At 47.1% G+C, this 15,881-nt stretch overlaps 1 protein-coding gene across 3 annotated transcripts in view; it reads right to left on the reverse strand.

The window, feature by feature from the left end:
• The window catches only part of ENTHD1 (ENTH domain containing 1), a 141,223-nt gene that overhangs the window by 12,376 nt on the left and 112,966 nt on the right, over nt 1–15,881 (reverse strand). For all 3 annotated transcript variants that reach the window (XM_051834068.3, XM_002721414.6, XM_089308954.1), the window contains one exon: nt 7,770–8,162. In XM_051834068.3, the coding sequence (XP_051690028.3) occupies nt 7,770–8,162 (393 nt within the window). The remainder of the gene's footprint in view (nt 1–7,769; nt 8,163–15,881) is intronic.

The following is a 15,881-nucleotide window of genomic DNA, read 5'->3' on the forward strand; positions in this document are numbered from 1 at the left end:
AGTGCTGTGGCACAGCAGGTGAAGGCACCTTCTGCAACGCTGGTGCCGGTCTGCGTGTCCCGGCTGCCCAGCCCCCTGCTAATGGTCCGGGAGGAGCAGCAGAAATGGCCCAAATGTTTGGGCCTCTGCCACCCAAGCGGGTGCTTCCTGGGTTTGGCACGGCTCAACGCTAGCTATTGCAGCCATCTAGAAAGTAAACCAGCGGATGGAAGAGCTCTCTCTCTCTCTCTCTGTCCCTTCCTCTCTCTGTAACTCTTTCAAATAAATCAATTAAGAAAAGAATAAGCAAGTCAGCCAGTCAGGCCCCAGAACAGTGACTGGAGGGAGTATCAGTTCTGGTGCTCAGCCAAGCATCCTGCTGCCAGCCAGTGTCCGGGAGGAGAGAAAACAAGGGGCAGACTTGCGTTAGAACTCCTCCTGGCCTCAGCTAAGCCGGTTCTGCCACAGAACTCACACGAGAGCTCCGGCCCCTGACCCAAATACTTTCCACTAAGCCCCACTTCTGAAAAATGCCAGACTGAGGGCTAAGCATCAGCACGAGTTTGACGAGGTGATTTGAAAATTCAAATCAGAACTATTCATACACACAGATGTACAATATTCAAACCACAGAACTATTCATATTCACACACATACAATATTCCTATGTGAGTACACACAACAATCACGTGTGTGTATGCATTTTTCCTAAGCTTATTTGACAAATAAAAAGGTCATCTCAAGTCAATTTTGGCAAGTTGTCTTACCAGTTTCAACGAAGGTGTCAAATCTGCCATGGGACTGATGTTGTGGCATAGCAGGCAAAGCCGCCGCCTATGACGCAGCATCCCACATGGGTGCCAGTTCAAGTCCTGGCTGCTCCACTTCCGACCCAGCTCCCTCCTAATGCTCTTGGGAAAAGCAGCAGAATATGGCCCACGTGCTTGGGCCCCCGCACCCACTGGGAGATTAGGAAGAAGCTCAGAATTCAGTCTGGCCCAGCCCTGGCTACTGCGGCCACTTGAGGAGTGGACCAGCAGATGGGAGATGAATCCATCTCTCTTTCCATCCGCCGCTCCCTAGTGTGCCTTTCTAATAAGTAAATCTTTCAAAGAACCCACTGCCACAACAGCGCTCATCACACTCGTGAATCTTCACTGCTTACGTGATCTGCAGTTATCCCCCATCTCTGATTCTCGGAACCGGCAGCTTGTGATTTCCTTCTCCTTCCGAATCAGTCTTTATGGGTTTATAAATTTTAATGTTTTAAAGGGTCATCTTTTGGCTTTTAAAATTCCTTACTTTTTATTTCATTTATTTCTATGTTTTTGTTGTTTCCTTCTATTTATTTTGGCTTAACTTGCTCCTTTTTCTGGGCATCCTATGTTAGAACATTATATTATTCATCGCCAAGATGTTCTTTCTCATAACAAGCACTTCAAACTATAATTTTAATTCTAGCAATTTCTCATAATTTAAAAATTTCCTTGTCATAATTTGAATTGTTTCTCATTTCTCTTTTGATTTCTTCTTTGTCTTATAGATTATTCAGAACTGTATTACTAAATTTCCAAATTTGGGGGCTTCTTCTTAGTATTTTATTGTTATTAATTACTTCTTAAAAAAAGATTGATTTATTTATTTGAAAGTAAGATTCACAGAGTCAGAGAGAGAGAGAGAGAGAGAGGGAGGGAGGGAGAGAGGGAGGGACAGCTTCCATTGGCTGGTTCATTCCCCAGATGGATGCAAAAGCCAGGGCTGGGCCAGGAGCTTCTTCAGGATTTCCATGTGGGTACAGGGGCCCAAGCAAGCACGTGGGCCACCCCCACTGCTTCCCGCACACATCAGCAGGGAGCTGGATCAGAAGTGGAGCAGCCAGGACACAAAGTGGCGCCCATGTGGGATGTGGGTGTCACAGGCAGCAGCCTCAGCAGCTAGGCTGAAATGCAGGCCCTGTTACTGATTTCTAATTTCATTTCATTGTGGTTAGACAACACACACTTTAAGATTTCAATCTTTTGAAAGTAAGGTTACTTCCTGGCAGTATGCACTTCTCCCTGGTTAATGTTCACTCTGCACTTGAAAAAGAACGTATTCCCCAGTAGCTGGATGTGGCGTTTTATACACGTCAGCAGAGCGAAGGTCCCCAGCACCGTTCTATATCTCTTCTATACACTTACGTGTTTTTGTGTCTATTTCTATAGAGTGCTGAGAGTGTTAAAGTCTCCAGTTACGACTGCGGCTTTCTCTATTTCTGCCAATAATGCTGCCGGTTTTTGCTCTGTGTGTCTTTAAAGCTCTGTAAGCAGGTACATGCACATAGCTGCTACCACTCCTGATGTTCTCACCCATTTATCAGTATGGAATGTGGTTCATGTTTGCCTTTAGGAACAATCCTTGTCCTCAAGTCTATTTTGTCTGATATTAATGCAGACACTCTCTCTTTCACTGCTTCATGATATATATATATATACACACACACACACACACACACACACACACACATATATTTTGACAGGCAGAGTGGACAGTGAGAGAGAGAGACAGAGAGAAAGGTCTTCCTTTGCTGTTGGTTCACCCTCCAATGGCCGCCACGGCTGGCACGCTGTGGCCAGCGCACCGCGCTGATCTGATGGCAGGAGCCAGGTGCTTCTCCTGGTCTCCCATGGGGTGCAGGGCCCAAGCACCTGGGCCATCCTCCACTGCACTCCCTGGCCACAGCAGAGAGCTGGCCTGGAAGAGGGGCAACCGGGACAGAATCCAGCGCCCCGACCGGGACTAGAACCCGGTGTGCCGGCGCTGCAAGGCGGAGGATTAGCCTAGTGAGCCACGGTGCCGGCCAATATATATATATTTTAAGCCTTTTACTTTCTTTTTTTAATTTCTTTTTTAGATTTTTTATTTATTTATTTGCCAGGTAGAGTTTACAGACAGTGAGAGAGAGAGACAGAGAGAAAGGTCTTCCCTCCGTTGGTTTACTCCCCAAATGGCCACCACGGCTGGCGCTGCGCAGATCTGAAGCCAGAAGCCAGGTGCTTCTTCCCGGTCTCCCATGCGGGTGCAGGGGCCCAAGGACCTGGGCCATCCTCCACTGCCTTCTCGGGCCACAGCAGAGAGCTGGACTGGAAGCGGAGCAACCGGGACTAGAACTGGTGCCCAAATGGGATGACGGTGCCGCAGGCAGAGGATTAACCAAGTGAGCCACAGCACCGGCCCCAAATAGCCTTTTACTTTCAATCAATTTATGTGTTTACATTCAAAGTGCTTCTTTCTTACACAGCATATAGTTGGATCTTATTCTTCCAGTCAACCTGAATGTCTTCCTTTTAATTGGAATGTCTGTTCCTTTTACATTTAATGGAAATAGTAAAACTTGGGTCTCTTATTTTCCATTCATTTTCTTGGTTAACCAGATTAATCTGTATATTCCATATTATTTCTTCAGTAGGATTTTAGCTACACCACTCTCCTTTTAAGTGAGATTAAATGTGCGTGTCTAACTTACTACCAGTTAATTATAGTTAATACTGTTCTATGTCATGTAAAATACAGAAATCTTTCACCAGTAAAATTCCATGGACTCTCTTATTTGTACTATATTGTAATAGATATGAGGGGACTTCAAAAAGTTCATGGAAAAGTGAACTTAAAAATACATTAATTTTGTTGCAAAAAATTTAAAAGCATGCATACTTTGTTATATGTGCATTTCCATGAGCTCTTTGAAGACCCATTGTATCCTACAGACACATTTGTGTTGTTAGATTTATTTATTTACTTGAAAGGCAGAGTTACAAAGAAGTAGAGGTAGAGACAGAGGCAGAGAGGGGTGGGGGGGATCGGTCTTCCATCCGATGGTTCACTCCCCAGATGGTCACAACAGCCAGAGCTGGGCTGATCCGAAGTCAGAGCCAGGAGCCTCCTCTGGGTTCCCCACTTGGGCCATCTTCCACTGCTTTCCCAGGCCATAGCAGAGAGCTGGATCGGGAGTGAAGCAGCCGGGACTCGAACTAGCGTCCATGTGGGATGCTGGCACTGCAGGCGGCAGCTTTACCCGCTACACCAGAGTGCTGGCTCCTGTAACTCTTTCAAACAAATAAAATAAATCTTTTTTTTTAAAAAAAAAGTTCTTATTCACTTGAATATGTCTGTTTTTACTTTCATTTTTGGTTTTGCTAGATATAAAATTCTGACAGGTTTTGTCTTTAAAAAAAAAAGATTTGACACAGAGGGAGAGAGAATGTCCATTCTCATCTCTCATTTACTAATTCATTCCTCAAATGCCTGCGATGGCCAGGACTGAGACTGGGGCCCGAGCAAGGAGCTGGAACCTCAATTCAGGTCTCGCACATGGGCTCCCAGGACCTAGCTGCTTCCGAGGGCCTGTACTGGTAGGAAGCTGGAATTGGGAGCTAGAAGCTGGACTACAAGCCTGGCTCTGATTCGGGAGGCAGGTATGGTAACCATTAGGCCAAACGCCTGTCCCAGGTTTTGTCTATTAACACTTGTGAAATGACTTTTCCTTGTCTCTTGGTACTTATTGCTTATGATGAAAAGCAAGAAGTCTCTGATATTGTTCCTCTGTATTTAAAGTGACAATATTTTCTTGCTGCTTTGAAGATCTTATGTCTGGGGTTCAGTTTTCAATTATAATGTTGAGGTGCGGTTTCTTTGTATTTATTCCTAGGTTTAGGGTTCATTGAGTATTTTGGATTTGAAAGTTTCACAAATTTACAAAGCTTTTGGTTATTACCTCTTTTAGTATTTTTTTCTGGCCCTATCTCTTTTCCTCACCTTTTGGAAATATAATTACACCAACGTCAGACTGTCTAATACTGTCCCACAAGACTCTGGGTCTCTGTTTATTTTTATTTGATCTTTTCTCATTTTTCAATTAGAAAATTTCTATTTGAACTCATTTTACTTCTACCTCTTGCACTTCTAATCTGCTGTTACATTCCTGCGGCAAACTTTTCATTTCAATTGTCTACTTTTCAGTTCCATAGCCTCCATCTGATTGTGGAGACTTTACGTCTGGGTGCTAGAGAATTTTTACAGCCGAAGCACTTGTGTTCGAATTCCGTTTTCTCACAAGCCTTTTGAAGCCCCTCATACCCACCTGCTGAGTTCCCTCTTTCTGTTCACTAACTGCACTTGAAGTCCTTGGACAGGCGGAGCAGGGCTCTGAGAATCTGGCTGCTGGCTGCGGCGTGGGTCACCGAGGGCCAGTTTCTACCGACGCCTTCTAGCCTCAGCAGGAACCCTCTTTTCCTATTTCTTCGCATGTCCAGGAATTTTTTATGTTATGCTAAACATTTGGATGGCACGTTGTAGAACGTCTGGACTCTGAAATTCCTCTGAGAAGTGATTTTTGGTTTTAGTGGGGAGATAACTTGCCTGGATTTTTTCAAACTGTCACCCTTGCAGTGAGCAGAGGCGGACATCTCTCTCAGTTCTTCCTGGCTTCGAGCAGCACTTCTATTTATTTTACAATCAGATGCACTGGGATCAGCCCACATGAACAAGCAGCGCTGTTCAGTGGTCACAGAGCTGGGCAGAGCTCACGCTGAGTGGCGAGGCTCACCCTGCTGCGCCTCCTCTTGAAGGGCTTTCTGGGTGACCTTCCAGCTTCTCTGCCAACACTGACCCCTTTGCGCTCGGGCTGTGTTCACACGAGCAGCCTCAGGGCCTGTGCCAGCTCTAAAACATTCATTTCTTTGTTCACTGGGACTCTGATGAAATTCTCCACCTTTCCTCTGTTCTCTTGATCACATGACTCATAATTATTTGAAAGAACCCGCTTCTTGATCCTTCAGACCCTAGAGTACCTGCGGCCTGTCCCCATGTCTGCTTCTCCCCTCTCTTTCTGGCCATCCGTCCATTTCCTGGAGTGCCGAACGTCCTTCATTAGGACATCTCAGAAGCTCTCAGCGCAGGATCTGAATGTCTTCCCGAGGGCAGTGGAGAATCAGCCGCCCGCCCTGCTCTCGGAGACGCCGGGGTTGGCATGGCGAGGGCTCCGCTCTCGGGGACGCCGGGGTCGGCATGGCGAGGGCTCCGCTCTCGGGGACGCCGGGGTCGGCATGGCGAGGGCTCCGCTCTCGGGGACGCCGGGGTCGGCGCCGGTGAGGGTCCTGCTCTCGGGGACGCCCTGCTCCTTGGGAGCCCCGAGTTCCAGTCCTTCCTCTCCAGCTGAGTGAGACTGCAAAGCCCGGGCCTTCGATTTTCCCTCAGCGTCTATTCTCAGGCTCTGCTAACTGGCAAGCGACCCAAGGCGGTGAACGGAGGTGCATGTGGGGCTCAGCTCAGCAGCCCTCCTCCCTGGGGGCTTGCTCCATCCTGTGTTCTCCCCCTTGTTGTCTATGACGACTTTAAGTCAGCTTGTCACTTCCCTGCTGTAACAGTTACTTTTGGAGGTGGGGTTAGACCAATCTATCTACTTCCTTCCTTCGTTTTTTAAAAAAGACTTATTTATTTATTTGAAAGGCAGAGTTACAGAGAGGCAGAGGCAGAGAGAGAAGAGGGAGAGGGCTTCCACCTGCTGGTTCACTCCCCAGATGGCTGCAACAGCCAGAGCTGGGCCAATCTGAAGCCAGGAGCCAGCAGCTTTTCCTGGGGCTCCCACGCAGGTGCAGGAGCCCAAGCACTCGGGCCAGGCCCATATGGGATGCCGGCACTGCAGGCGGTGGCTTTACCTGCTACACCACAGCACTGGCCCCCGTCTACTTCCTTTTGAAGATAAGCCAAAGTCCGCCTTGCTAAATGGTGTTAGAAGAACGTCTTACCAAATTTTGTTAAGCTTACTTGTCATACAAACAGTGCCCCAAATTCATTTTCAGTTTATCTCTTTGTGGTGCTGTGAAAGAAATGAACCAAAAGTGACAACTTCCCGGGGACACACATGGGCCACCGCAGTCGCCGTAGCCAGTGACTACCTGGCTTCCACATCAGTAGTCTCAGCAGGAAAGTGAATCTGGTGACACACAAAGAATCTGTTTTACTTCCTTTAGGCTATTCAATACAAAAAAACTCTCCAAAGAGTGGTAAGAATAATCTTTCATTATTCATTAACCTTTCTAGAACCCCAATATCTTTAACCCCAACACGGTGGTTTCCACTGTTTGAATGTATGTGTACTTCTGATCTGCAGTTGAGGTAAGTAAGCTTACTAGTTATGAACTGGCAAGCACTACTAGCCATATGAACTTATGTAACTACTATGTAATCTTTGAAAAATGCATAAGCAAACAAATTATTCTTCTAATTAACTTTAATGAAGAAAGCATAACTGTATAATGCATGATTTAATAACTGAAGCCAACAACCTGGAATATCAACTAGCTTTATCCTTTACCACCATGACTAGTCAATTCCAAATCCCCTTTAAAGACAGAAAAATGACAAGATCCTCTTCCCCTCCGTCTGAGCAACATACAGTCTCACGAGTCTGTCTGCAGACACCACAATGCACACGACCAATTCTGTGTCACCTGCTAGCTTAATAAGCAGCCCACATGGCGAACAGGAAGCTCTTACTTAACGCTAGTTCCTTTTCATTTAGGCTGCACACAAACTGCCCAGCCCTTACAGCAACACACTCAGCGAAGCAGTGGTGACCCACGATAACGAATTATCTGTCAGCCCTGAAGGGAACAATTTCCCAGGGGAGACGCGTTTCTGTGGCATGCACATTTGAACATCACTGATGCAGGGTGAAGGGGGGGGGGGCGACAGGAAGCGCAGGAAGCAGAGCTGGCTGCACAGAGGGCTTGTGCTTTTCGGAGACTCACCGGCGGTGGGGCAGGGCTGGCTTTCATCCGCCATCTGAACAGCCCCGGGCTCCGTCGGCCTCTCGCAGTCCTTATTGATCACCTTCTCCTTGACGGGGTCAAAGGTTTTGAGTGAGGGAGAGACGTAGAGTGTCTCCACAGAGGCCTGGCTGTGGAAGGGAGACTCTGGCTCTGCGATCTTTAAGTTGGAGCTGATGAACTCTTCTTTACTTGAGTACCAGAATGCTGGCAGAGCTGCTCGGGCCTCCCGGCTTCCCGCAGCCACCTGCTCGTCTGGAGGCGCTGGCAGGGGGCTTTCTGTCCCGGCAGCTGTATCGGTACTGTCTGACCTCCTGCCCAAAGTCACGGCCACTTGTGGGGATTCACTTTTCCCCGAGGGAGCAGGCACAGCACCTGCAGGGTAACACATAAGAATTATGCTCAAAGTGAGACTGAAAACACTCTGTTCAAATCCACTGCACTTCTCACAAATTGGGCTGCTAATGCCATAACAGAACTCTTTCCTATTTAGGTCTCCCGTGGTCTTATTACGCTTCTCTCTTTTGCCTATTTAAAGAACTCCCAAACTATAATCGCTGCCTTAGGCATTGGTGGTTGCCTTCTCCCTCTCTCCTCACTGAAGTACAAAGCAAGGAAAGCTTCAAATAACTTGTCTTCAAATATTTCTCCCATCACCCACTTATCTGTCTCTGAAACCACCATATTTTTAGCACATTCTAACTTTCATCTTACAAAATAAACTACAGAAAACATGCCCCATCACACAGGTCCACCCCTACACAGCCGTCAGCTACAGAAGTTCTCTTCCCCCGGAATGAAGAATGTCTGCTTTCCCCGTGTCTACATGAGGACCCCTACAGAAACTCTGCTTCAGGGAGCAGCGTGATTTTAATAACCCTTGTCTACAGGGAAGGAGAGAGACAGCTTCAGGGTTGCTGTGACAGCTACCGAGATGGCAGTTCCACCGGATCGGGGGCCTCTGTCCACTCCAGTCACCAAACAGAGTCACTGAAGTGCCTGGAGTAGTGTGTGGAACCTAACAGACAAGCAATATTGATTAAAGTAGGAGAACTGGAGAAATCATGAGATGAAATTGAAGACGGACCCGATGCAGGACGCCTATTCAACCTAGGAATCACAGGCCTGCGTTGCCTTCCCAGATGCAAACTGTTCTCAGCGCTCGCAATGCTTGCGCTCGCTCTCCACGCTTGCGCTCGCTCTCCACAGCCTTACCTGAACCTGGAGTGGAAAGGAAGCTTATTTTGAGGATATTGGGTTCACCAAACTAAAGGTGGCAGAGGGTAAAAGGAAGAGTGGATCACTGGAAGCTCCCCACCGGGACAAGCACATAGGCGCTGTGCAAATCACCATCAATTGAGTCTACACTGCAGGTACATGATAACACATCCCCAATGCACGTTACATGCAGTCATCACTTTCAGGCTCTGAAGGTTTTCTTTAAATTTTTTTTAAAGATTGATTTTGTTTATTTGAAAAGCAGAGTGGGCCAGTGCCGTGGCTCACTAAGCTAATCCTCTGCCTGTGGCGCCGGCATCCGGGGTTCTAGTCCCTGCTGGGGCGCTGGTTCTGTCCCAGTTGCTCCTCTTCCAGTCCAGCTCTCTGCTGTGGCCCGGGAAGGCAGTGGAGGATGGCCCAAGTGCTTGGGCCCTGCACCCCATGGGAGACCAGAAGCACCTGGCTCCTGGCTTCGGATCAGCGCAGTTCGCCGGCCGTAGTAGTGGCCATTTGGGGGGTGAACCAACGGAAGGAAGACCTTTCTCTCTGGCTCTCTCTCTGTCTAACTCTGCCTGTCAAAAAAAAGAAAAAAAAGAAAAAAAGAAAAGAAAAAGAGAAGAAAAGCAGAATGACACAGATATGGTGCTGGGGGTGAGAGGGAAATACAGATTGATTTTTCATCTGCTGGTTCACTCCCCAAAGGGTCTCAACAGCCAGGCTGAAGGCAGGAGCCCGGAGCTCCACCTGGGTTTCCCACATGGTAGCAGAGGCCAAGTCCTGGGGCATTGTCGGCTGCCTTCTTCCCAGGGGCATTAGCAGGGAGGGGGCTGGAAGCGGAGCACCTAGGACTCGAACCGATGCTCTGACGTGGGATGCATTCGTCACAATTGCCACTTGCGTCACGATGCCAGCCTCTATTTTTTAAAAATTTATTTATTTGAAAGGCAGAACAACAGAGAGGGAGAGACAGAGACAGAAAGATCTTCACTCCCAAATGGCTCTAAGGGCTAGAAGCCAGGAACTTTATTCAGGTCTCCAAGGGTGCTACGTAGGGGCCCAAGAACTTGGTCCGTCCTCTGCTGCCTTCCCAGGTGCATTAGCAGGAAGCTGGACGAAGCGGGGGAGCTGGCACTTGAGCCACACGGCGATGTGGATGCTGGCATGGCAAGTGCCTGAACCTGCTGCACTACAAAGTCCACGCAGGCTCCAAGTTACTGAAGGAAGGCAGAGGGTGGGCATGTGGCCCAGTGGTTAAGACAGAGTGTGGGACGCCTGCGTTCCGTGTTGGAGTGCCTGGGCCAAGTTCTGCACCCTGAGAGGCAGAGATGACAGCTCAAGTACTTGGGTCCTTGTCACCCAGGTGGGAGACCTGCATGGAGTTCTAGGCTCCTGGCTTCAGCCTGGCCCAGCCCTGCCTGTTGTGGGCCTTCGCAGAGTGAGTCAGCGGAGGAAAGACCTGCCTGTTTGGATCTCTTTCTCTTTGCCTTTCACATAAATAAAAATAAATTTAAAATTACAAATGAAAGAGCATTTTCTTTGACTCTAAAAAAAAAAACTTCCTATTTTTATTCATGGTTGGAGGCCAGAAGAAAGCCGCTGATGTCACCTGCTATCTCTACCAGGAATTCTATTTTCCATCAAATTTGTCTTTTAAAATTCAATTAAAATATCACTTTCGCTGATCTTTTCCCTCCTTCATTCCATTCTCTTACTGCTCATCTTGCCATATTCTGTTCCAAGCCCTGCGTTTAATTTGAATGCCTCCAGTAACGTGTTCCAAGTCCGCCCTCTGCCTGCCCCCGGTCTTCCTGAGGAGACCTTATGAGGCGCTATCTTACATCCTAGCACTCAACGGCGTCACTCCCAGAGGACGGATTCCACAACGCTCGTTAAGTAAAAGCAAAAAACGGAAGCACACAGATGCAAACAAAAAAGGTAATGCCTTTGTCCATATAAATTAAATATAGTTTAGCTTCTTTTTCTTAAAGATTTATTTTTTTAAAGATTTTTATTTATTTATTTGAGACAGAGTTACAGATGGTGAGAGGGAGAGACAGAGAGAAAGGTCTTCCCTCTGCTGGTTCACTCCCCAAATGGCTACAATGGCCAGAGTTGGGCCGATCTGAAGTCAGGAGCTTCTTCCAGGTCTCCCTTGTGGGTGCAGGGGCCCAAGCACTTGGGCCATCTTCTACTGCTTTCCCAGGCCACAGCAGAGAGCTGCATCGGAAGAGGAGCAGCCAGGGCTAGAAGCGGCACCGCAGGCAGGGGATTAACGCTGCCCCAAGATTTATATTTTTATTTGAAAGGCAGAGTCAAACAGGGACAATTCAGAGCAACAATGTTTTTCAGATGAAAGTATTCATAGGAGCAACTCAAGTCTCAAAATTAAAAGGCATGCAGTTGTCTGTGTGGCTGTCATTTTAATGTTTAATACAAAGGTTAAAAATTATACAAAGAAAACCCTAAAAGTCCAGGGGAGAAACCAGCCTGAAGTCCTTCTATTTCCATCACCCCTTCCCCACGCGCCAGGAAGGACAGACTGACTGTCAGGGTGCTTACACTTGAGTTATAACTGGTAACTTTCAAAATAAATCAAATATCAAATATTCTGATCCAGAAGAATCCTTACGTGAATCAAGAATGATGTGAATGCAGAGTGCATAGTCTCAAAGAGGAAAAAGGCTTAGCAGGAAGCTGAAGATTCTAGAGAGCAAGCTGTTTCCTTCCTCTGCCGTCAGCCTTGTTCCACCCCTGCGTTTTCTATGCAACCCAGCAACTGAGCCCACTTCAGGTCCATCCCTGCTCTAGTTACTCACGGTTCCTATTTGCAGGGGAAAAAAAACTTAAAAAAAAACTCCCTCTCATGTCAGGGACAAACTTCAAATTCCTTGGGGCTTAAAGGCTCTCCTGTGCCTCTGCTCTTGTGACTCTACAGGACACAACCCTCGGCGAGTCCTGTGCCCTCACTGCTCAGACATGCCCTGTGCACTGGGTCTCTCCCCCTCAGCACCACTGACTGTGTAGGTCTACTCCCACCCCACACAAATCCTATCAATCCCTCCAGGCCTATACCAGGCAATACTACTTCTAGAAGCTATTTCAGATCATGTGTCTTATTCCACTCTAATCCACCCCTTCTCTGTAAACTCATTTCTCACTGAATCATGTGCTACAGAGGGGCTATCGCACATCGCATCAAGTTCCCGCGTGCTGACTTCACGGCCTGCAGCAGGCTTTTGCATATATGAGGTATGGAACAGCTTGCTAAACTGAACTATTCTTTAATCTATAAATGATCTATTACTAACTTCATCTGTCGATGTTACGTATATCGATAGATACTGTATGTGAAACCTAAAAATAAGAATGACCCATCAAGAAACACTTGTTGGTACCTACTGTCCACACTGGACTACATTAGACTCTTTAGACATGCAGAAGTGGAAGTCCTGCTTCCTGTTGTCAGCTAACCTAAGATCTAATATGGGGACCCACGTTGTGGCATAGCAGGTAAAGCCTCCACCTGCAACACTGGCATCCCTCCAATACAGCCCCTTTGCTGGTGGCCTGGGACAAACAGCAGATGGCCCGCGTGCTTGGGATCCTGCATCCACGTGGGAGGCCCAGGCAAAGCTCCTGGCTCCTCACTTTGGATTGGGTCAGCCCTGGCCAATGTGGCCATCTGGGGAGTGAACCAGCAGATGGAAAAATCTCTCTCTCTGCCTCTCCCCCTCCCTCTGCAGCTCTTTCAAATAAATAAATAAACATTGTAAAAATCTAGTATGGATCTAAAGGCAGATACACATATATATGCACACAAATACTTGCTTATACCTATATGCATACATGTAGTCTATAGAAACACATAAAAATAACAGATACAAATTATCAGTTCAATTTCACAATGCCTAAAAGACTGTAACATAAAGAATATATTTGCATAACATGTCAATTCAAACATTTCCAGATTTTAATGATTTTCATTTTACTTGAGAGAGGGAGGGAGGGAGAGAGGGAGGGCGAGCGAGAGAGAGAGAGCGAGCGAGCGAGCGAGATCTTCTGCTGATTCATTCCCCAAATGCTGATGTCAGGAGCCTGTGACCCCAGCCAGGTCTCCCACGTGGCGGTAGGACTCAAGCAAGGACCTGAGCCATCACGTGCTCCTCCTCTGTAGCACTGCCGACAGGACAGAAGCTGGATCAGAAATGCGGGGACTCGGACGAGGCACTCTGACATGGAATGCGGGCATCCCAAGTGGCAGCGCGACCTGCTCTGACACAAGATCCAACCACATAAGTAAATCACGCAAATAAAATGCTGAAAAAAGGGAAAGGTGTTACTGCTGAATCCTGCATCCCTTAACACCATTCATATCTGAAGGTAAAATTAAATCTCATAAGCCAAAAAAAAAAAAAAAAAAACTATGAAAAGGAATTGCCAGCCAGCAAGTCTTTATAGTAAGAACCTTATAGTAAGAACCATTAAAGGAAGTAAACCAGATGGAAAGTCGGATCTTTGGAGGAAAAAAAGAATGCAAGAAATGGAAAGTACGTAGGTAAATGCAAAAATGCAAAAGACTGTTCTCCTGATTTCTTGAATACATGTGTAACTATTTAAAAATTATAATACTAGGTGTGGAGTATTATAACAAACACACATCTGTGCCAACTAGAGCACACATGACGGGTGTAGAAAGATCTATATGATTTGCTAGATTCTTATTTTTACATGAAGTAGGGATACTAGCTTAACTCTAAATAGACTGTGACTATTTAGGGAAATATAAGTTAATCCCTAGATAAACCACTAACAGGAATCAAAAGAAGTGTAACTAAAAAGGCCAAGAGATAAAATGGAATTCTAAAAAATCTGAATTAGCCTGAAAGGCAGCAGGCAGGAGGAACAGAGGAACAAAACACAGAGGGACAAGCAGAGAGCAAGAGGACAACAGTAGACCCGAAGCCAACCATTTCCGTAACTGTATTAAGTGCAGTGAAAGGGTCTTGTAATCTTTCAGACCGGATTTTAAAAAGGTCTAATTATATGCTGTATACAGAAGTCACACTTTAAAAACAGAATTGCCAACAGGTTGGAAGTAAAAGATATACTTTGCAACAATAAGCATAAGAAAGCTGAGTGGATTTACTACAATTTCATAAAACGGGCTTTGAGACAAGGGTATGCAGACGTCAAGATAAAAAGGGACATTTCTTATGGGCAAAGAGCCAGTCATAGAAACATTAGAAATGTTTACAAGGTGCTTCAAGAAGTTCATGAGCAATTGAATTAAAAGTTGTTCATTTTGGTGCAAAAATGTTTTGAAATCCATGAATAGTTTTATCATAGCATGTATTCTCCACAAACTATTTGAAGGCTCCCCATATATGCCTAATACCGAGTTTCAAAATTCATGAAGCAGAACCTCACACAATTACAGACAGAAGGGGGAAATCTACTGACTCCCAGCTGGAGATCTGAACACCCCTCGCTCAGCAATCGATGAGCCAGGCGTCATCTACTCCCGTAATGAACGAGCACTGGGACCGCTTCCTGTACCCAAGTGAGTGACACGTGTCAATCCTCAGGGCTGACCTCTGTGAGCTCCAGTCCCAGGCACCCACCTGACATTGGGTGACGCGGGTCTGACCACCCTGCTGCCTCCCTCTGTGGACACGATGTCACTGTTCCAGTCACCTGGGCTGCCCTGAAGCCAGGGCGGCCACAACCTCTGAGAGGTCCCCCCTTCCTCTCACAGCCCCCAGAGTGCCCTTTCCAAAATGATCAGTTTTTTTTTTTTTTTTTTTTTTTGTTGACAGGCAGAGTGGACAGTGAGAGAGAGAGAGACAGAGAGAAAGGTCTTCCTTTGCTGTTGGTTCACCCTCCAATGGCCACCGCGGCTGGTGCGCTGCGCTGATCTGATGGCAGGAGCCAGGTACTTCTGGTCTCCCATGGGGTGCAGGGCCCAAGCACTTGGGCCATCCTCCACTGCACTCCCTGGCCACAGCAGAGAGCTGGCCTGGAAGAGGGGTAACCGGGACAGAATCCGGCACCCCAACCGGGACTAGAACCCGGTGTGCCGGCGCCGCAAGGTGGAGGATTAGCCTAGTGAGCCGTGGCGCCAACCTTGATCAGCAGTTCTTCACGCCACTTTCCTCCAATACTTCTCAGATGGTTTCAGAGTTCGTGAGGCTCTGCACAGATTAGCCCACTCACCTCCCCGACTCTCTGGACGCAGCTGTGTTTCTTTGAGGTCCTCAAATTCCAGGCTCTCAGCACTAAGCCTTCAGCCGTGCCCGACACCCTCTTCCCCTACCAGATTTCCAGCTTCCACAGTGATGCCGCCTGGGCAGACATTCCATGCTCAAGCCTGCGTTCGCTCCCACTATTTCCTCAGCCTAGAATCTCCTTCTTTGCTGCCCCAAACTGTTTCATTCTTCAAGGCCCAACTCAAACACCAGCTCCTGCATAGAATCTTTCCTTCATCCTCCAAGTTAAAATGAATCCCTGTTTTCTTCCCTATGGTCTCATAAACACTAAGTGAGGACTCACTTTTTCCCCCCATTGATTTCATATATTATTCATTCACTTGACAAATACTCAGTACAAGGATGTGTGAGGCACTATTCTAGGCTCTGGACCCCCGGCAGTAAACAAGTGTGTTGTTTATAATGTGCAGTAATTTCCTGTTTATAAATCTCTCACATCCAAAATACTGCAAACCTCTCAGGGCACAAATTCATTGTCCAGCCCTTACGTGACTACAGAGTGCCTGCCAGTCATCTGACAGACGCTCAGTCACAAATCTTCATCCATGTGATGTCGTCATTGACAAACTCAGCAGTGGAGGAAGCAGAGGTCTTACAGGAAGCCCTAACT

This window comes from Oryctolagus cuniculus, chromosome 11 (assembly GCF_051225735.1).
Source record: "Oryctolagus cuniculus isolate XC-2025 breed Fujian yellow rabbit chromosome 11, ASM5122573v1, whole genome shotgun sequence".
Classification (NCBI taxonomy): Eukaryota; Metazoa; Chordata; class Mammalia; order Lagomorpha; family Leporidae; genus Oryctolagus; species Oryctolagus cuniculus.